Here is a 21,738-nt window from a genome sequence, read left to right as displayed (position 1 = left end):
TTACACTGCAGCACAGTGTACACCTAGCGTCCTCTCGATCGAATACTGGTCTGCCGTACCACATGCGGCAGCTGCCGTACAGCACCGCGAACACCACTGTACAGGCACCGCAAATAGTCTTTGATAGAGAGGGCTCTCGATGCCATACGATGCACACCCTTAGCCTATCTCTGGGTGGCACATTCTAATGTGCGATACGCATACGTTTTTGAGCGTAGACCTGCGAACTCCACTATCGGAAATCCATTCGCCTCATCCTTAATAAGACCGATAACCTTCTTGTTTTGTGGAATAATACCATAAGGATTATGTAGGATGTGTCGACCTCCTTACCAAGGCACCTCATTACTTCACATTGCAGTTCTTCACCCATGAGATGAAGCTATCTGTATCCATATAAAGTAATTTAGGATCTGCGAAATGAGTTTTTGCAAACTCATAATGAAAGCGGTACACGTGGAGTTCGGATAGGTCGCGTATGCACATCACCACATAAATAGGTTACGTAAACTGTACTGCAGTCTTCGCCATCTTCACAGCAACGAAGTTCTTATTGGATATTGTGACCTACTTAAAATTTTGTCCAGCAATGCATTTTCTTACGCCACTGCTTTACCGAAAATTGAATTATTAATTAATTTATAAAAGGCTTTCTCAAAGTCACACCTCGCGGAAGCTCTCTGTCTCGTATTCGAATCAATATACTCCTTCAACCAGGGGGACTGCTTGAAGGAGATAGCTCGGGTGATTCCCACTAGCCCCAGACCCAAGCTGAGACACTGCTGGAGATTACGATAATGAATGATGTATCTCCGCTTATGCCCCAGCGTTGTCATCAATTTTGGCATGGAGCCTCCTCATGGAACTAGTTGCTCTGGACACCATGGCAAATCAGCAAGTGCATCATGCAAATTAATAGGGTATATGAGTTCTGCCTCCACCACGTACCCTACATCAGAATCAGCTGTCATACCTCCCATGATTTTTCCACCTAATGCCTTTCATTCGTCTTCAGGCACCCATTGAAACTCACCAATCCACAGTGATTACTGCATGGTGTGCGCATATAAGTTATTCATGTCCAGGTATATTATGTAACTCAAATCAAGGGATGCGTTGAATCTGTCACCCATCCATGGGTTATTTGCCTTCGCATGCCTATAGACACATTGGCAAAGTCCTCCATGGATCCCTCGCTCAAAGAAAAGAAGCATGTCATCATTGGTCAATAATTCAATGTTGCACTTCGTTTTCTTGCGCATTGCGTGGCGCCAAGACAATCCAGGTGCCATGTAATAAAAGGCGAGATTCAGAGAATATCTGGTTATGCATAGACTCCGGAATTTCTCGAAAACGTCCGCAAGCTAGCACACGCCTGTGTCCATGTAAAGCCATGTGTACTCTCCTAAAGTGGAAATATTGAACTACCACCAGACATTCATGGCATGCTCATACTCTGCATCCGTTATGGCATCGCCTGTAAGGTTGCTGGAGAATGCAGTTATGTCAGTTAGCCTGGTTTTGTTGAGTTTTGCCATACTATCCGCATACTCACATAGGAAAACCCCCTTCTTAGTCACAAGTTGAAACTTTTCATCGTCAGAAAATGCAGCCTGAGTGATATGCATTTCCCCCGAGGTAGAGTTCCAACGAGTTTCGGGAGTAGTACCTGCATAAAACGTAGCGTATCAAGGAAGCGGAGCATAATTCTTGGAGAATGAAATGTATTTCTCGACACTCTCAAGTAGGACACTGACCTGATTTTTCTCCCAACCGAAATCAGCCGAGTGCTCAAATAGAAAGTGAGCCTCATACCTGCTTAAATTATGAAAGGAAATGGGTATGTGTCTAGGTAGCTGGTACTTCAAATTGCACGTGTTGTAAGCTGCACCACAGAACCTCCCCATGACAGTGGTCCCTAAGAGGAGTTCCCACTTTTCTGCCTAACGCAAGCCCACAAATATGACAATCAACCATGTTACGAGTATTATGCAAATCTTCATTCTCCTTCGATCTGGTCGTGGAACGTTGCCGCTGTAAACCTGATCAACCTCCTGTAAAAAGTTTTTCAGCTCAGTGAGCAGCCAAACTGCAGAACTATCCCCTACGTAACATTTGTAGCTGCTAAGACTGGAATCATAGGACAATTCAATTTGTTATGCTGCCGCATATGGTACGTTTTTTCTGTAAAGATGGTATGGTGAGGCTGTAGGGTCATCTTCACAACAGGTCACGGGAGTGAGGAGGCATTCAAAGTCGGCATACACTATTAACAGGCATTGCTCCTGGCGGTGAGCACTCTGGAACTTTATGAATTCGTTTTCCTCAGCAGGCATAATAGCACCTACCGGGTCCTTGGAAGCATAGTCTACTATATGCCCCACTAATAACTTGTCAGAGGAGAAATAATTCAGTTACCTTACGCAAATATGCTTTTTACACGTATATTTATTCAATTAGCTGTAAAGGAGTTGGGACATATCTTTGATCCAAACATAATGGTAATTATCACCTTCCAAGAAGAGCAGCATGTTTACATGCAGCTCACGTTCGCTGGCAAATTTTGAGAAATGGAGGGGGCCCACGACAATATGCTTGTCTTGCTTGTCTGACTCGCTTTTCTTCTCCAGGCCATAAACATGAACCGATATGCCAGTACTGGATCTTGACAGGGAAATAGATACCATCGAAGTTATAACACCCATGAACATTATCACCTATGTGGTATGTACTTGGACACTGGATGATCTCTGTAATTGTAGTTTCTTTCACAAGCCAGGATTGATCATGCAAAGCCTGATCCTTTCTATTTTCGATATTAATGGATGCCTGCTTATTAGCTACATCTTTAGGGACTTGATATAGCTAGACCCACCATTTACTGGATCTTAGACATGCGTATGGATTTCCAGGTGTAGTAGTTGGCTGAGTGCTTTAGATGACCCTCTGACTTCCATCTCAGAAAACCGGCCAGTATAGCATTCAAGGTGGCTTTTCAAAACTATGCCGATTGATGTGCTTCGCGTTATCACCCCCCCCCCCCAGAGACAACGAAGAGTTGTCCCTTCAGCACCAGACTCAACTTTGGGGGGGGGGGGGGGTGCGATAATTCGATGCAAAGCACCACACTGCATTTAATGGCGGGATACCGCGGATATTGACCTCCTTGAGTAGCTCTGTTTCCACAACAGGAAGGCATGCACTTAGTTAACCAACAGGGCCGTGGTACCCTCCTGCCGGCTTCTCGATCCTGGTGAATGAGATTCGCTCCTCAAAAGCGTCTGCAATCACCAAGTACTCTAACTGCCATATGGTATCACTGACCTGATGTCCTTCATTAAAGGATGGGACAGGGAACTGCCACTAGCCATGGGTTCACTATCATTAATATTAATACTACTACTACCAGCTTGAGGCAATGGCCTTGCCGCAGTGGATACACCGGTTCCTGTCAGATCACCGAAGTTAAGCGCTGTTGGGCGTGGCCAGCACTTGGATGGGTGACCACCATGAGGTGTTGCCATTTTTTGGGGTGTCTCAGCCTTGTGATGCCAACTAAGGAGCTACTTGAGTGACTAGTAATGGCTCCGGTCAAGGAAAACCAACATAACGACCGGGAGAGCAGTGTGCAGACGACATGCCCCACTTCGCCACATCCTCATCTGAGGATGACACGGCGGTCGGATGGTCCCGATGGGCCACTTGTGGCCTGAAGATGGAATACTATACTACTAGGTTGAGTTGTCCACCCAGTGGATGACTGGGCTGACGTGGCGGTCTGCAGTGTCATACACCTGGGTATGACACGGTTGCAGTTGCATAGTACCTGCTGGTGGTGGCTGGGTGGAGCCATGAGTGAGGCCAGTTGGAACAGTGGGACCAAGCTGCAGGTGGGGCGTAGTGAATAACTCTGGGCCGAGGCTGCGGGTTCACCCCAGAATTAGCCTGTCCATCACCAATTTCTGAGGCGTCGGCAGTCGTCTGTTGCTGCTACCCACCTCAACGGATGACCAAGGGCAGAGGAGAAGGGGGTGGGGACCCAGCGATGGCTGACTCCATGATGCACAGGTCCAGGAGGGTTGAACCTCAGCCAATAGCTTCATGGTGATTGGCACGACGCACGGCTCCACTTGTCGTATTGGACCTCTAATAGAAGTGCACCGCGCCCCAACACCAGCCACACGCTCTATGGCCATCTGATCCTTCACCTCTGTGAAAAAAATAATAAGCATTGCGTTGTAGAGCATGTTTAAATAATTATAAATAGTTCGATAGGGAAGTATGAATGATAATAATAAGAAGAAGAATATGAAAGCTATAATAATAGTCACCTTCTTCGTTTCCCAGACCATGGTTCAGACACAGCAGCCAGCCCTTAGTTGGGAATTTTGGGTTTGTAGTCCCTGTCTGCCACAAACTGTGCATCGATAAATGCCTCAAGCTGAAAGTGCGCATTTAAATAATCGAGCCGATTCAAATCACTTGTAGCAAAAAAGAAAAGAAGATTAGAATTAGACAAAATACATGTGCACAAAAATGTACTTACATATCGATGGAATCTAATCTTACGCAGGAGAGATGGCTCCTCCTGGCGAAAAACACCATCCTCTAAATTAGACAATGAAGTATACGTTATATTACGCTATTATCGCACACTCGAAATGTTACGAAAAAGCAAAACACATTTCATACTCACTTCTTTGAGCTGACAGGGTCAGATTTCCCCTTCCCAGCACATCATCCAGCGTGTACAGCACCTCATCAACAAGTGCTGAAATGAGGAGAAAACAAATTCACTTTCACGCATGCACAGAGGAGTTCTGTATTGTAAATGGGGTTTCACATACTAAATAACAGTCATATGAAAGTAATAATTTACGAGGGACCTCGTTCAGGCGAGGGCGCTTCCACTCCCCGCTGCAGTTGGCTGAAGATCTCTTCATGATAATTGTGAATAAGACAAAGAAACGCAGACAGATGGACTGGCTGGCTGTATCGGAATGAAGGAGAACACAAGGATGCTAGGGTTTAAATAGAATGCCGAGCTTCCTCTCACGTCACCAAGACGTTAACCAATGGGCGTTGAGTTTCTTGGGGTGAGCCCACTAGCAACCCTGGCGACTGGAGCCTGGACCAGCCAGATGCGTCCAAAACCTCAAAGAGACCTGACTCGCTGATAATTTATGGATTTACAACGATAGAATTCATATTATGAGTAACGATACTATTTCGAATACACGCTGGATGATATTGAATTCAGCCTCTGGATCTGGAGTCATTATGTGTATTCCATTAATTAACCTGTTAATTAATGGAATACACATAATGACTCCAGATCCAGAGGCACACTGTATTTTCAGCTCAGTGCATTCATCAGATATTTCCATCAGAAATTTCAGCTGCAGGGAATACAATTAGAGCTCTGAACACTTTAGAAACATTCTGGCAAATAGTGGGCTTTGCAGCTCCATTAAGGAAGCGAGTATTTTGCACAACCTTACTTGATGCGAGAATGTTTTCAACACTTATCGTGCAGTTGATGAGATATTGCAACTCCTTCAAAGTCTGCAAGCTTTGTGATTTTCCACAGTGAATGTTATATAAGAGAAATTCTACCGTATGTTGCTGGTATTAACACTAACTTTGACTGTTTTACCTAGTGTTTCTTACATTTAACTTAGTTTCATAAACACTGAAACAAATTATTTACAGAGTCTTCAGATGATAAAAAACCGAGAATTACTAGTTAGGAAAGGTGTACAGTGGAAAAGATGAATTTCAAGTAGCGCTATTGGTGGAATCGAAGGCTTATATGACCGCTCAATGTTTAGTAAAATATTCTACCATGATGCTGGAAAATTTTTATGTGGAATTTCTCGAATTGTATAGTTATAACTAAATGTATACATCTACATCTACGTGATTACTCTGCTATTCACAATAAAGTGCCTGGCAGAGGGTTCAATGAAACACTTTCAAGCTGTCTCTCTACCGTTCCACTTTGGAACGGCATGTGGGAAAAACGAGCACTTAAATTTTTCTGTGCGAGCCCTGATTTCTCTTATTTTATCGTGTTGATCATTTCGCCCTATGTAGTGGGTACCAACAGAATGTTTTCGGAATCGGAGGAGAAAAATTGTGATTGAAATTTCATGAGAAGATCCCGTCGCAACGAAAAACGCCTTTGTTTTAATGATTGCCACTTCAATTCACGTATCATGTCTGTGACACTATCTCCCCTATTTCGCGATAATACAAAGCGACCTGCCCTTCTTTGTACTTTTTCGATGTCATCCGTCAGTCCCACCTGATGTGGATCCCACACTGGCCAGCAATACTCCAGAATAGTTCGGAAAAGCATGGTGTAAGCAGTCTCGGACCACAGAGGAAGAGCCTGCAGCCGTTGGTGGAGGGGGAAGGCCATAGGCATAAATACTGGACCAGGTCCACTCGAGGAGCAGTCTCAGGTCGCACCTGATGAAGGTCTCGAGCTACGTGACCGAAATATCGTGCAAGTACGACGCTGATATCCGGCAGAACACCCGACAACCCAAGATGTCATTAGATCGCCGGGAAAGCCTGAAGAGTTACATCAAAAGTCTCTACGGGGAGGAGATGTATCAGAATATGAAGAAGCTGGACAAGCTACGGCAGAAGAAAGGGAAGATGCTGAGTTCTCTCAGTTTTTTGCTGAGGTGTCGAGATGGAGAAGTGGTACCAGTATTTGCCAGAATTAAACATCACATCAATTCCAGAGCGGCGAACAAGATAAAACGCAGAGCCAGCATGGCACTGGTGAGAGAGAGGATTCGAGATATGCGCCACCGGTTAGATGTTGTGGCCAGGGAGCTGTTACACATTCATCTGTACATGGCAGCCTCCTTAACAAGAGAAGATTGGGATTGGGCAGACCGTGCCTCCTGGTCTCTAGCTGAGTGTGCTAGAAGGAATGCCTCATCTTGCCAATCTGCAAAGTTTGACCGCATGAGCAAGAAAGCACAGCAGATGGAAGAGACACGCACGGTGACGAATCTGAGTGGCATACAGTTTGATGATACAACCTTAAAGGTACTCAGCAAGGGTCTCAACTTTGCTACGACCCCTAGAAACGTACCCATTTCAGGTTTCGTCAGTGCAGTAGAGCAAGTTGCAGCCACACTTCCACCTAATGTGGCAGAGGAAGTCCGCCGAGAGACCTGCAGGGCCCTCACCAAGGCCAGGCCGCCGAAATCGAACATCACTACCGAGGAGAGGCTTGCACTCAAGAAACTACGGGAAGACAACAGCATTGTTGTACTACCAGCAGACAAAGGGAACTCCACTGTCATCTTGCAGCGGGTGGATTATGATGAGAAAGTTCGCCAACTTCTGGAGGACCCTGCATACAGAATTCTGGAGTGTGACCCCACGGACAAGGTGGCCAAGAAGACTAGTGCTCTCTTGAAGGAAACAGGGATGCCCGATAAGATCATCAGAACACTACGAGAAAAAGCACCAGTGCCACCTAGACTGTATGGTCTGCCAAAAATACACAAGGAGGGCGTGCCCCTACGTCCTATTGTCAGTAATGTTGGGGCACCTACGTACACAACAGCCAAATACTTGAAAGGTCTCCTGTCTCCATATGTGGGGAAATGTATTCACCACATCCGCAACTCAGAAGATTTCCTGCAACGCCTCAAGCAACTGCACATCACAGATTCGGACATCATGGTTAGTTTTGATGTGGTATCGCTGTTCACGAGGGTCCCACTGAAGGACTCACTAGAACTGATTGCAGAGAAATTTGACGGTGCTCTGTTGGACCTGTTCAGTCATACACTGACATCCACGTATTTCCTGTACAGAAACCAATATTACGAGCAAACTGAAGGTTTGCTATGGGCAGCCCACTGTCCCCTGTGGTTGCCAACATGTTTATGGAGAGTTTTGAGGAGAGGGCATTGGAGACAGCCGCATTTAAACCCACATGCTTCTTTAGGTATGTGGATGACACCTTCGTGATCTGGCCACATGGGATGGATAGGCTCAATGAGTTTCTTGAACATCTTAACTCATGCCACCCTAATATCAAGTTCACCATGGAACTGGAGAAGAATGGCCAGCTGCCATTTCTGGATGTACTAGTCCAGAGGAAAGCAGATGGATCAATTGGCCACAGTGTGTACCGAAAACCAACACACACTGATTTATATCTGCAGGCCAGCAGTTGTCACCACCCTGCACAGAAGAATGGGGTTCTGAAGACTTTGGTCCACAGAGCACGTGCCCTGTCAGACCAAGAGATTCTACCCATAGAGATAGAACGTCTCAAAACAGTTTTCTCCAAGAATGGATACACGGACAGACAAATTGAGAGGGCACTCCGACCAGCCACTATACCACAGGTTCCTGAAGAAGACCAAGATGAAGCAAAGAAGGTGGCATATCTGCCCTATGCTGGCTCTATTTCTGCCAGAATCAGTAGGATCCTCCGTAAACACAATATCAAGTGTGTTTTCTGTCCATCCAACAAGATCGGGGGACTGCTGGGGAGTGTCAAAGACGACCTGGGGTTACGAAAACCAGGGATTTACAATATACCTTGTCAATGTGGCATGTCCTACATTGGCCAGACGACAAGAACTGTGGAGATCAGGTGCAATGAACATCAGAGGTACACTAGATTAAGACAGGTGACTAAGTCAGCCATTGCTGAACACTACCTGGAACTAGATCATGCCATGAAGTATGAGGATACCAAGATTCTAGCACAAACACCCAGATTCTGGGACAGTGTCATAAGAGAATCGATAGAGAGTAAAATGGCTGACGATCTTATGAATCGTGACACAGGGTACCAGCTAAGCGGAGCCTGGGATCCGGCTCTGGAATTGTTAAAGGAGCAACGGGGCCAGCTGCAACACTACACAAACAGAAGAACCAGAGAGATGGAGATGGTAAACAAGCCCCTGACGGACTGCCAGGCGCACCAGACCGAAGATGGAACACCCAGAAGTGGGACTGGTGGGCGCGGACCGCAGAGGGAACATCCAGAGCCGCAGCGGACGGAAAACGGAGCGGCAACGCTCCAACAGGTCGTGGTGAGCGGGCGCGGACCGCAGGGGGAACGCTTGGTACTCCAGACCGTAGATGAAAGCCCCAGGAGCGGGTTTAGTGGGCGCGGACCGCAGAGGGAACACCTAGAACCGCAGCGGACGGAAAACGGAGCAGCAACGCTCCAACAGGTCGCAGGGAATGGGCGCGGACCACAGAGTAAGCGCCTGCAGCCGTTGGTGGAGGGGGAAGGCCATAGGCATAAATACTGGACCAGGTCCACTCGAGGAGCAGTCTCAGGTCGCACTTGATGAAGGTCTCGAGCTACGTGACCGAAATATCGTGCAAGTACGACGCTGATATCCAGCAGAACACCTGACAACCCAAGATGTCATTAGATCGCCGGGAAAGCCTGAAGAGTTACAGTCTCTTTAGTAGACCTGTTGCACCTTCTAAGTGTTCTGCCAACGAATCGCAGTCTTTGGTTTGCTCTACCCACAATATTATCTATGTGATCGTTCCAATTTAGGTTATTTGTAATTGTAGTCCCTAAGTATTTAGTTGAATTTACAGCCTTCAGATTTGTGTGACTTCTCGCGTAATCGAAATTTAGCTGATTTCTTTTAGCACTCATATGAATAACTTCACACTTTTGCTTATTCAGGGTCAATTGCCACTTTTCGCACCATACAGTTATCTTATTTAAATCATTTCCAAAGTCGTTTTGATCATCTGAAGACTTTACAAGACGGCAAATGACAGCATCATCTGCAAACAATCTAAGACGGCTACTCAGATTGTCTCCTACTTCGTTAATATAGATCAGAAACAATAGAGGGACTATAACACTTCCTTAGGGAACGCTGGACATTACTTCTGTTTTACTCGATGACTTTCTGTCTATTACTACGAACTGTGACCTTTCTGACAGGAAATCAAGAATCTAGTCGTACAACTGAGGCAATTACTCCGTAGGCACGCAGTTTGGTTAGAAGACGCTTGTGAGGAACGGTGTGCACACGTTTGTACTAAAGTGTTGTACGTTTCGAACTCTTCAGAGCTGGAGCTGAATATCTAGTGGGTTTAATACATATTTTTCAATATCTTGTTATGTCTGGGAATGTTTCTCAAAGGTGAATATCATCTTACCTGAGTGATAGAACGATACGTCAAGAAAATAATAAAGTGATGAACGACAGAGGGAAAGACATAGCCCACTGTAAATAATTATTTTCTCGTTCTGCCACACATCTAGCAGGATGCTGGAAAATTTTTTTCTCGAAATGCATAGTTATAGCTTTTGCACTGAAGTGTTATATGTTTTGAACTCTTTAGAGTTGGAGTTAAATATCTAACATGTTTAATAGATTCCTTTCATTGTCTTTCAATATTTCAATAAGTTGAGACCCATAAGTGAAGAGCTTTGAAGGAACTCCTTGTTCATTGCTGTTAAGAACACCTGTGAATGTTCTGTAGCAGCGCATTGCCTTTGTTTATGTCGTTCCTGTTTTGGGAAAGATAAACATCTCAATCCTTTTAGGGAGCTCGCGATGCTTTTGTTGTCGCTGTTACCTGTTATGAAAGCATTCCCAGACTCCCACAGGCGGTCTGACGCCCAGGTGTTTGTGTTGTGGCGCCGGCGGGACTGGGAGCGGGCGAATGTTTTGTTCTTACAGATAGCAGCGCGGTCAGACGCCTAGCTGACTGAGAGGGGATGGGGCCAGCGACACGTGCTCTGCAAATGTCAAAACACACGCCGTGCAGCGCGATCCATCGGCGGCCCCTTGCCTGACTGAACTGCACGATCAGGTGACCTATCGTGGCGCCCCCTAGCGGCGAACTCGCGATCTAGCTCAGTTGTTTGGTCTGCTGGATAAGAGGCAGTTGGCTCTTGTGGGGTGGGAGCTGAGACAGATGATTCCATGCATTATGCATGTTTAATCCAAAGCATTTATGTGCATGACCGTATTCTTCTTCTTCATATGTTCAAACATAAATGCTCGCTTCCATTCTTCATGTAGGAGGCTATGGGTGCAGTCCTCAGCTGTATGCTTACAGGTAACATGGCTGTCAAACTCCTCCCAGTCAGACACCAATAGCTCTTTGATAGAACACATGCTCCTTCTACACTGACAGCTCAACAAGCACTGATATCTCAGCCTCTTGTGGAGGTAACACCAGACTAAGCCAATACTGCTGTAGGTAGATAATGAATTTAAACAAATTAGAGCAAATTTATACAAATTTAAACAAATTATATTTGAATTGAATGACATAATAAGCAGTCTCTAGTGGGGACAACACCATACTAACTCCCCTCAGCTGCAGGAGTAAGCTCTTAGAGCAAAATTCCCTCCTAAATTCGAAATTTCTGCCCATTTTCTAAGATGATGACACACCATCATGCAAAAAAGTTGGAAACAGAGGACAGGGCACTGCCAGGTGGCCCATAGAAGTACATAATTCAATTTACCGCCAAAATTCAAACTTTCCGCCAGTTGCGGGGGTGGCACTTTCCCGCCATCTTGGATAACGGTACACGCATCATCAGCTGTCACGGTCGTCATCTTGGATTACGTCATGTGCTGTTGCCAAGTCTACAGGCCGCCATATTGGATGACGCCATTGCTCCGATCTTGGATACATCTGGCAATGATGGAGAGTGGGGTGGCACACCTGTTGTTCTACTACTCCCTACAAGTAATTATTTACACATGCTCCAGAACTCTGCAACTTTTCCTCTTAGTTGTTGATTGGTACGAGGCAAGCGCTTCTGTGGGTTGCCAGTACTGACTGAGAAACAAGTAAACATTCGCCCTGTCACGATTCCTCTATACATGCAGGCTACGATATTATTTCTCCACTCCTCACATTCCCTGTAGCCAAACTGTCTTCTTTCCACAGAAGCACGACTGGAAGAAAGACTACATGTAGGCAGTGGTATTGATTATTATATGGAAACTTTTCGAGAGCTGTCGGTCATGGAATCTGAACTATCAATAATGCTTCACAGGATTAATACTTATAACAGCGATAAGTGAAGAAATATACGCGAGAAACAGGCGGTCGATAAGGAAACCGGAAGGGTAAAAGAAACTGTTATATGCGAAAATCCGAGAAATATGGGAGAGATGGTCACCTTATATATCTCCGACGTCCAAATGGGCATAATCATTGGCTTTCGGGCCAAGGGTGGAAGCATTTTCAAAACGACTAAGTTTGTAAACTGTTCACATGTCGGTCTGGTTAAAGTATACCGTGCTTGGAAAAATGGTGCTCTCGGAAACTGGCGCCGACGCAACTGTGGTGTGTCAGGGGCCATAGATGACAGGGGTGAACAACAGCTCTGGAGATGTGACCAGGTGAATAGACGTGCAGTTTTTGAGCAACTGACCGCCCACATGAACCAAGGGGCTACTGACATTGTATCGTGAAAGACCACTCTGTGGATGTTGCTGCTTAGGGGCCTCCACAGCAGACGCCTGGTTCTGGCACCCATGCTGACTGCTATTCACTAGTGACAAAGATGGGAATTTGCAGGCCAGGACCACTACTACATGTCCACTGACTGGCTACATGTGGCCTTTACTGATAATTCATGTTTTATGCGTCATCGAACACATGGCCGTTTGCATGCACAGCATGAAACTTCTAAAAGTAAACATCCTGCAAGAATCGTTGGAAGGGCACATGCCAGAGGGGTGGTACTTACAGTCTGGGGAATGTTTTCGTGGCATTCCCTGGGTGATCACGTCGTTCTGGAAGGCACAGTGGATAACACAACTATGCACCTATCCTTGGGGATCATGTATACCACTATATGAAGTTTGTTTTTCCTCGACACGATGGCATCTACTAGCAGAACAATGCAACACGTCACACAGCTCACAGTGCACGGTTTAAAGAGCACCGGGATCAGCTTACTGCACTCTCCTGACCCCAAACTCCTCGGACTTAAACCGAATCGAGAAGCCGGGGGGTCACCTCGCGAGCTGTTAACGCGATGAATCCTCAACCGAGAAACCTAGTGCAGCTGGCCGTGACATTAGCGTCGTTATGGCTTCACATCCCTGTTGGTGCCTTCCAGAACATCATTCACTCTCTTCCCGTACCTCTCACAGCAGTCTGCAGTGTAAAATGTGGTTATTCAAGCTTTCGGCAGGAGGTATCATTATTCTGATTGTGCCGTGTGCATGTAACTTTAATTTCTTAAGTTGCCTTTTTGAACTCTGTGGCCACTGCTAAAATCGATATTGCCTATCTCATGACAAATAATTCTGCGTCTACTGTGTGTTGTGTTGAATAGCTCAGTGTTAGCAGAGAGCCAGAGTGGACGTATGAGTAGATATTCGTTGAGCGAGTGACGACGTTTTCAGACGGCGAACTCTGCTGCTACGGCGCTGTACTTCCTGAGCAAAAACCAGAGGGTCCAGGAGAAGCTGCACCAGGAGCTGAGGGCGCAGCTGCCGGACTCCGCCTCTCAGCCGCTCACTGCCGACAAGATGGAGGCCTGCAAGTATCTCAAAGCTTGCGTCAAGGAGTCGATGAGGTGAGCAGTTGGGACATGTTATCTGTGTCGGTATTTTATACACACAGACACAGACACACACACACACACACACACACACACACACACAGACAGAGAGAGAGAGAGAGACAGGAAATTCATATTTAAAAATATGAACCCGATTTAATTAATTTCTGTTTCATGAAATATAAATTGGACATGAATAATCTGCATAAAGATGGAGAAAGAGCGTTCCAAAATTTACAAAACGGGTTATAAGTGTACAACGTGTCCTAGCCGCTACAGTCTGGAACCGTTCGACCGCTACGGTCGCAGGTTCGAATCCTGCCTCGGGCATGGATTTGTGTGATGTCCTTAGGTTAGTTAGGTTTAAGTAGTTCTAAGTTCTAGGGGACTGATGACCTGAGTCTCATAGTGCTCAGAGCCATTTTTTTGAAGCTGCTGCACGGCAAACATCTAAGTTCTAACCAAAATTGACAGACTAACGTGGTCGGCTCGTTCTTCGTCTTTTGTAGAGACATCCTAATTAAATCGACACCTGTCTGCTTACCTGCTCACCTGCTAGGCCGAATGGGAGATGAAGTGTCGTTGGCACTGAAATTTCCGACATACTTCTTTCGAACTCAGGAACCCATTAAGCCTTATGCTCCATCATAGCCATCTTACAACTGACGTTGACAAGCTGTCTAATGGCGTGAGCACTGTAGGAGTAGTTTTTTAAGCATCTGTCTGTGCCCTAGCAGTGTTAACCGATACTTGTGAAAATTAATTAAACTGGTCCATCATTTTGAATAACCTTCTTAATTTTCATGGCAGAAATTAGCAGAATTTATTCTGTACACCCCAAGCACAGAATTACGGAGTAAATGTATTTTCAAGCAGTTTGTAGTGTGCCTAGACAATGGGGATTGGTCTGGAGACACTGGTAGAAGATACTTGGCATAACACGTAACGACAATGATTCAGTGTTATTTCACTTACTTGTGCTTTCAATGCTCAGAACAGCAGAGATGGGAGCGAGGTGGCAGTTCATGTGTATCTATGGTCTCAGCTAATAAACTCCACTGAGCAGTGATTAATGTTGCACTGTAACTGCAGAAATGCTAAACAACCTGTCCCGTATCTTATTTATTGTTTACACTGGTTGCTACATCAATTCAATTTATGTATTTATTCTCTCTACGATATAAGTAAATCGAAGTGCAATTACAGTATAGTGTCATTTAGGAACCTCAAAATCCTAATCGATTCAGATCAGTGCCTTGGTCTGTTTCATTAGATAAATACATAAATATCACTATGCTACTGGTACATAGTAACTATAAAAACTGTGAAACGTTAGAATTTATCGATAGTGTCGTAGGTAAGTTTCTCAGATTAACGATTGATTTGGCTGAGTATGAGAAAAATCATTGAGAGGACTATATAACAAAACACAATAGTTTATAACTCGAATTTAGTTTATAATTAACACATTATGCAGCCAGTCAGCCTACCTGGGTTCCCATCCAAATTTTTCATCGCCATTATGTCTGGAACCACAAACGGCTTTCAGGGGCATGAATGTACGGCAGGGGCTCACTAAAGTAAATACTATGAGATATTCGAAATAATGTGGAAATTTTTTTTTAAAACTAGACACCCCATATTATTCCATACGCAATCAAGAACATGAGAAATCACAATAATAATGGTGTTGGTTGCACCGCAATACGTCAATTACATCCTGAGAAATTGCGACGCGATGTTCACATGTGAAATGAACAAAATGCGCCGCTACTGCAGTTCCCTTGATACAAGCGTGACCCGCGCGTTGCTCGTAATCGCGACGTGATTGACGTACTGCGATGTGACAAACGCTGTGCTTACATATTGCTGTGTACACTGTTAGTACGTGGCCTGGGAAACATGCTGATGTCCAGTCACCCATAATGAAAACAAGGAGACGGTTTATTCGTACATGCTTTATTGAACTTTTCAACAGTACTACAGTGGACATAATGGTGACGAAATGCCGATAACCTCCGACCAGATTAAACAAAATTAATAGCTGTCGAAGGATCGCCCAGAGAGATACATGCTATTTGTACATAGTTGTACATCACTTACACACTGGTACGTTCCATATACAGGACATGTTACTGATCATCTTTAATGACTGCGACACAATTGAACCATTGCAGATGGTGCAACGCATACATAAACGTAGAATAGTACCTGAAAAACGAACATACATCTTCTCCATAATGCACAAATTGTACGCCGGTGTGCAATCACACGTCTCACAGCCGAAGTGCTCAACGGATGTTCGAAGAGATCGCCATTTACTTGGCAACACTTCTGTGCGCGCTCCATCACGGAGCCACTCTCGGCTCTCGGTGCTTGTTGCGTCATTGCAGCGCAAGCACCGGTAATAAGGGCTTTAATGTTGGCCACTGCTGTTGGGACCTGCTGATACATCACATCTTTCACGTGTCCCCAGTACTGCAAATCCCTGAATGCGACTGCCCATTCCAATCCAACGATGTGGGAATTGATGGTTTAGCGCCTGTCGTGCCACCATGGCATTATGCTCATTGCATCCTTCATGTTGATACCACATAATTTTATGCAAATGAAGGGGTAGGTCTTCCATCAATGCAGGTAAGGTACATAGCAGGAACCGCTCGTACTGTCGCCCGTTAAAGAGTGCCGTCAATGAAATATGGGCGAATGATCTGGTGTCCTACAAATCCACACCATACATTGACACTCCACTGGCGTTGATGTTCAACCCAGCGAATCTAGTGTGGGTTTTCTGGTGAGTGGTAGTGCATATTGTGTAAGTTGACGTTCCCATCGTTTGTAAACGTGGCCTCATCGGTAACCAGTACTTTCACGCATAAAATCATGGCCTTGCCACAGAACTCACTGACAATGAGGATTTATAGCGGCGGGCGCCAGAAGAGCTACCTCTGCTGCTTTCTGTCTCTGCTCCGGATCCGCGTCCGTGTAGCCAATCGGCCTGTCGCGCGAAGCCTTCTAATAATATTCATGAAGGAAGCGCGCGTCGGATGACGTCTACTAGGGTACCGCTGGGCATATACCTGTGCCGCACTTGTGCCATTTTGGTGACATTCTCTGTACAGAAATATCTTGTCAACCATATCGAATGCCTAGGCAGTATGGGCAGGTAAATTAATATCACGATTACAACACACTAATTAAGGTGTACTGTACACCGATACCATACACCTGTACATACTTCCATACAGAACAACTTGCTTCGTAGTGAGCCGTGTCCACAAACAGCGCCGATTGCGCCCCATTCCTCTACACAACTGCAGAGGCGAAAGGTTGACCTAGTCGGTGTAACTCGGCGGCGTACACCGGCTGGTACTGTTCTGTAGTCTGTACGTAGATAAATACAACAAGCACGTGGGACACCGTTATGAACATATCAATGATTGTGGCAGGAATCCCTATTATTACTTTCGGTCCTCGACAACAGTGAAAGTAAGAATACGTACGTCAATCACATTGCGAATGCGAGCAACGTGCAGATCACGCTTGCATCTCGGGAAGTGCAATAGCGCAGCGTTTCGTCCTTCACGCGTCAACTTGGCGTTCCAATTATATATACAAGGTGGTCCATTGATAGTGACCAGGCCAAATATCTCACGAAATAAGCATCAAACGAAAAAACTACAAAGAACGAAACTCATCTAGCTTGAAGGGGGAAACCAGATGGCGCTATGGTTGGCCCGCTAGATGGCGCTGCCATAGGTCAAACGGATATCAACTGCGTTTTTTAAAATAGGAACCACCATTTTATTACATATTCGTGATGTACGAAAAGAAATATGAAAGTTTTAGTTTGATCACTTTTTTCGTTTTGTGATAGATGGCGCTGAATTACTCACAAACATATGGGTCACAATTTTAGACGAACAGTTGGTCACAGGTAAGTTTTTTAAATAAAAATACAGAACGTAGGCACGTTTGAACGTTTTATTTCGGTTGTTCCAATGTGATACATGTACCTTTGTGAACTTATCATTTCTGAGAACGCATGCTGTTACAGCGTGATTACCTGTAAATACCACATTAATGCAATAAATGCTCAAACTGATGTCCGTCAACCTCAATGCATTTGGCAATACGTGTAACGACATTCCTCTCAACAGCGAGTAGTTCGCCTTCCGTAATGTTTGCACATGCATTGACAATGCACTGACGCATGTTGTCACGCGTTGTCGGTGGATCACGATAGCAAATATCGTTCAACTTTCCCCACAGAAAGAAATCCGGGGACGTCAGATCCGGTGAACGTGCGGTGCTTCGAAGACCATTCCACCTGTCATGAAATATGCTATTCAATACCGCTTCAACTGCACGCGAGCTATGTGCCGGACATCCATCGTGTTGGAAGTACATCGCCATTCTGTCATGCAGTGAAACATCTTGTAGCAACATCGGTAGAATATTACGTAGGAAATCAACATACATTTCACAATTTAGATTGCCATCGATAAAATGGAGGCTAATTATCCTTCCTCCCATAATGCCGCACCATACATTAACCCGTCAAGTCGCTGATGTTCGACATGTTGCAGCCATCGTGGATTTTCCGTTGCCCAATAGTGCATATTATGCCGGTTTACTTTACCGCTGTTGGTGAATGACGCTTCGTCGCTAAATAGAACGGGTGCAAAAAATCTGTCATAGTCCCGTAATTTCTCTTGTGCCCAGTGGCAGAACTGTACACGACGTTCAAAGTCGTCGCCATGCAATTCTTGGTGCATAGAAATTGATACGGGTGCAATCGATGTTGATGTAACATTCTCAACACCGACGTTTTTGAGATTCCCGATTCTCGCGCAATTTGTCTGGTAGTGATGTGCGGATTAGCCGCGACAGCAGCTACAACACCTACTTGGGCAGCCTCATTTGTTGCAGGTCGTGGTTGACTTTTCACATGTCGCTGAACACTTCCTGTTTTCTTAAATAACGTAACTATCCGGCGAACGGTCCGGACACTTGGATGATGTCGTCCAGGATACCGAGCAGCATACATAGCACACGCCCGTTGGACATTTTGATCACAATAGCCATATATCAACACGAAATCGACCTTTTCCGCAATTGGTAAACGGTCCATTTTAACACGGGTAAAGTATCACGAAGCAAATACCGTCCGCAATGGCGGAATGTTACGTGATACCGCGTACTTATACGTCTGTGACTATTACAGCGCCATCTATCACAAAGCGAAAAAAGTGGTCCAACTAAAACATTCGTATTTCTTTAGGTACTACACGAACATGTAATAAAAATGGGGGTTCCTATTTTTAAAAAATGCAGATGATATCCGTTTGACCTATGGTAGCGCCATCTAACGGGCTAACCATAGCGCCATCTGGTTTCCCTCTTCAAGCTAGCCGAGTTTCGGTCTTTGTAGGTTTTTCGTTTGATGCTTATTTCGTGATATATTTAGCCCGGTCACTATCAATGGAGCACTATGTGTGTGTGTGTGTGTGTGTGTGTGTGTATGTGTGTGTGTGTGTCTGTGTGTGTTGGTGTAATTAATTAATTCATTCTTTACCCTAAAGATAGAGTGGGCTGCCTGAGTTGTGACAAATACCATGGTAGTGGTATTGGGCACAGTGAATCCAGATTGGAAATATTTAAAAGCGTGGGAAGCACCTGTTACGGACAGCGAATGAAGAGACTTAATTACTCTTTCACAAGCTGGGACATAGTCGCGAATAAATTAGTGATCCAGAAAGTGTAGAATAAATTTCTTTATTTGCGTCTATGATCAAAAACGTGTTAGGTCCTCAGACTACAGGTTTCGGTCAGCAATGACCCATCTTAACTTCTGCAACAAAACATGGGAAAAACACAAAGACAACTAATGGATTGTCTATAGCTGAAAACAATAAAGTAGACCATAATGAAAAGTATTTTTGACGTACATGTGAAATTTCTGTTCTTTCAAAAAATTGTTCAAATGTGTGTGAAATCTTATGGGACTTAACTGCTAAGGTCATCAGTCCCTAGGCTTACACACTACTTAACCTAAATTATCCTAAGTACAAACACACACACCCATGCCCGAGAGAGGACTCGAACCTCCGCCGGAACCAGCCGCTTCTGTGCTTTAAATATGAAGAGAGATACCTGTTTGAAAAACATGTCGTAATATAATGAAGCCATAGTGGCATCGCCAAAAGATAAACACGAAATCTTTTGACGATGCCACTATGGCTCCATTATATTAGGACATGTTTTAAAAACAGTTATACCTCGCCATATTTAAAGCGCACAATTTTCATATGAATGTCAATAATACTTCTCATTAAGCCATATTTTATTGTTCTAAGCTGTAGACAATCCACCTGTTGTATTTGTGTTTCTCTCATGTTTTGCGGCAGATCTGATGGTCATTGCTGAACGAAACCGGTAGTCTGAGGACCTAACAAGTCTGTGATCATAGACGGAAATATGGAAATTCTAATTATTTCTTGGCCCACTCGCTGCGTGGTGTTTACTCGTTTAGTCTTTGCGAGTTTGTTCTTGAGATAATTCTTTGTTTATCGGTTGTCAAGTGATAATTTGCTGTTGTAATCAGTAAATAGTTAATGCGCGGTATTCTGTGAGTGTATGTTTTGTAGTTTACACGATGACCAATAACTATAAAATGGTGACTCCGAAAGTACAAAAGGAAACAGCAAATTCAAGTACGGCGCAGGGCGAGACTGTGACTTCGTGTTTCGACGATGGTCAAGACTGGGTGGAACAACAACCTTCACGCTTCCAAGAGCAGTTAGCGAGACACAGTAGGGACATGCCGACGCAAGGTGTGTCTCTTAGATACGCCGACAAGCAATATATACGGCAGACAAAAGAACTGCGGAGTCTAACACGTCCGCCAAGCCAACACAAGGGGCCGAAGTTGCTGTCGGAGAAACTCGAACTATGGTTTGATATGTTAGAGCTACCGCTTACGCAAAAGATGTTACGAGTGAAAATACAGACTTTGTTGGGACAGTAATAGCCTAGACGCTGCAGCAGTGACAATGGTATCGGACGCAATTTTGAAGCCTCCTACACACGATCGATATCAACATTCGAGACACATGGTGACCTAGCGCACGGCAAATTTTTACTCCAACGGATGCAGCAGACAGGAATTCTGACGTCATCTCCGGAGAACTACGGAGAAGGCAGCAATGTCGGATGAGTCACTTCGGCATGTGTGGCTCAGGCAGCTTCTGCTATATGTGAAAACGGGAATATTCACTTGTGGGAAGAACAGCGTTAGTTGTTCTGTCAGTCGCTACATGCGGCAGTGGGGCAAGCCAGAGCCTCAGCAAAAACACATGTAGGTGACGACTGCAACTCCACGGAAGCTGCAGCTATGCGACAGGAGCGAAGGAAGTCTGTCGACGATCAGCTATGCAGTCTAAATCAAGTCGGACAATGCAAAAACAACCGTTGGCGCTGTAGTCGGACAAACGAGACAGCTTGCTGAGCAGTGAAGTACAGGTACAGTCACGGGCCTGCCGCTGTGGCCGAGCGGATGTAGGCGCTTCAGTCCGGAACTGCGCTGCTGCTACGGTCGCAGGTTCGAATCCTGCCTCGGGCATGTGATGTCCTTAGGTTACTTAGGTTTAAGTAGTTCTAAGTCTAGGTGACTGATGACCTCAGATAGTAAGTCCCTCAGTGCTGAGCCATTTGAACCATTTTTTGAACAGTCACGCAGCCAACAGAGGCAAAGACCGAAGGGTAGAGTATCTTGGTATTACGAAAGGTTCAGCGTGCCGCGAGATGCACGGTACCCGGCGCATGTCCAGACGACACAGCCACATCAAGACAACCGCAGCCCAACTGGTGCCCCGACGATCGAGAAGACTAGCGCTATATTGGTTTACAGAGGCAAAGCAGAATATGACAAGACGCTGCAGGTAGGCATTGCAAGAAGACTGGATACCCCATGGGCATCGCCACTGCACCTCGCCAGGTCATCAGGAAGAGAGACGGCACGAAGGCCCTTGAAGGCATGAACCGCACCTGACTGTTATCCAGTACCTAACTTGCGAGATTTGATGAATTTTAGCCAGGGCTATGATCGTCATCGTGATAGACTGTAAGAAAACATACAATGAGATTCCCGTAGCTGAAGAGGACGT

The 21,738-nt window shown here is 45.2% G+C and overlaps 1 protein-coding gene across 3 annotated transcripts in view; it reads left to right on the top strand.

Moving 5' to 3' along the window:
- The window catches only part of LOC126187822 (probable cytochrome P450 301a1, mitochondrial), a 357,451-nt gene that overhangs the window by 308,851 nt on the left and 26,862 nt on the right, over positions 1-21,738 (top strand). For all 3 annotated transcript variants that reach the window (XM_049929117.1, XM_049929118.1, XM_049929116.1), the window contains exon 9: positions 13,413-13,585. In XM_049929117.1, the coding sequence (XP_049785074.1) occupies positions 13,413-13,585 (173 nt within the window). The remainder of the gene's footprint in view (positions 1-13,412; positions 13,586-21,738) is intronic.

The sequence above is a fragment of the Schistocerca cancellata genome, chromosome 5, assembly GCF_023864275.1.
Source record: "Schistocerca cancellata isolate TAMUIC-IGC-003103 chromosome 5, iqSchCanc2.1, whole genome shotgun sequence".
NCBI classification, from domain to species: Eukaryota; Metazoa; Arthropoda; class Insecta; order Orthoptera; family Acrididae; genus Schistocerca; species Schistocerca cancellata.
This window is presented reverse-complemented; position numbering and strand designations above follow the sequence as displayed.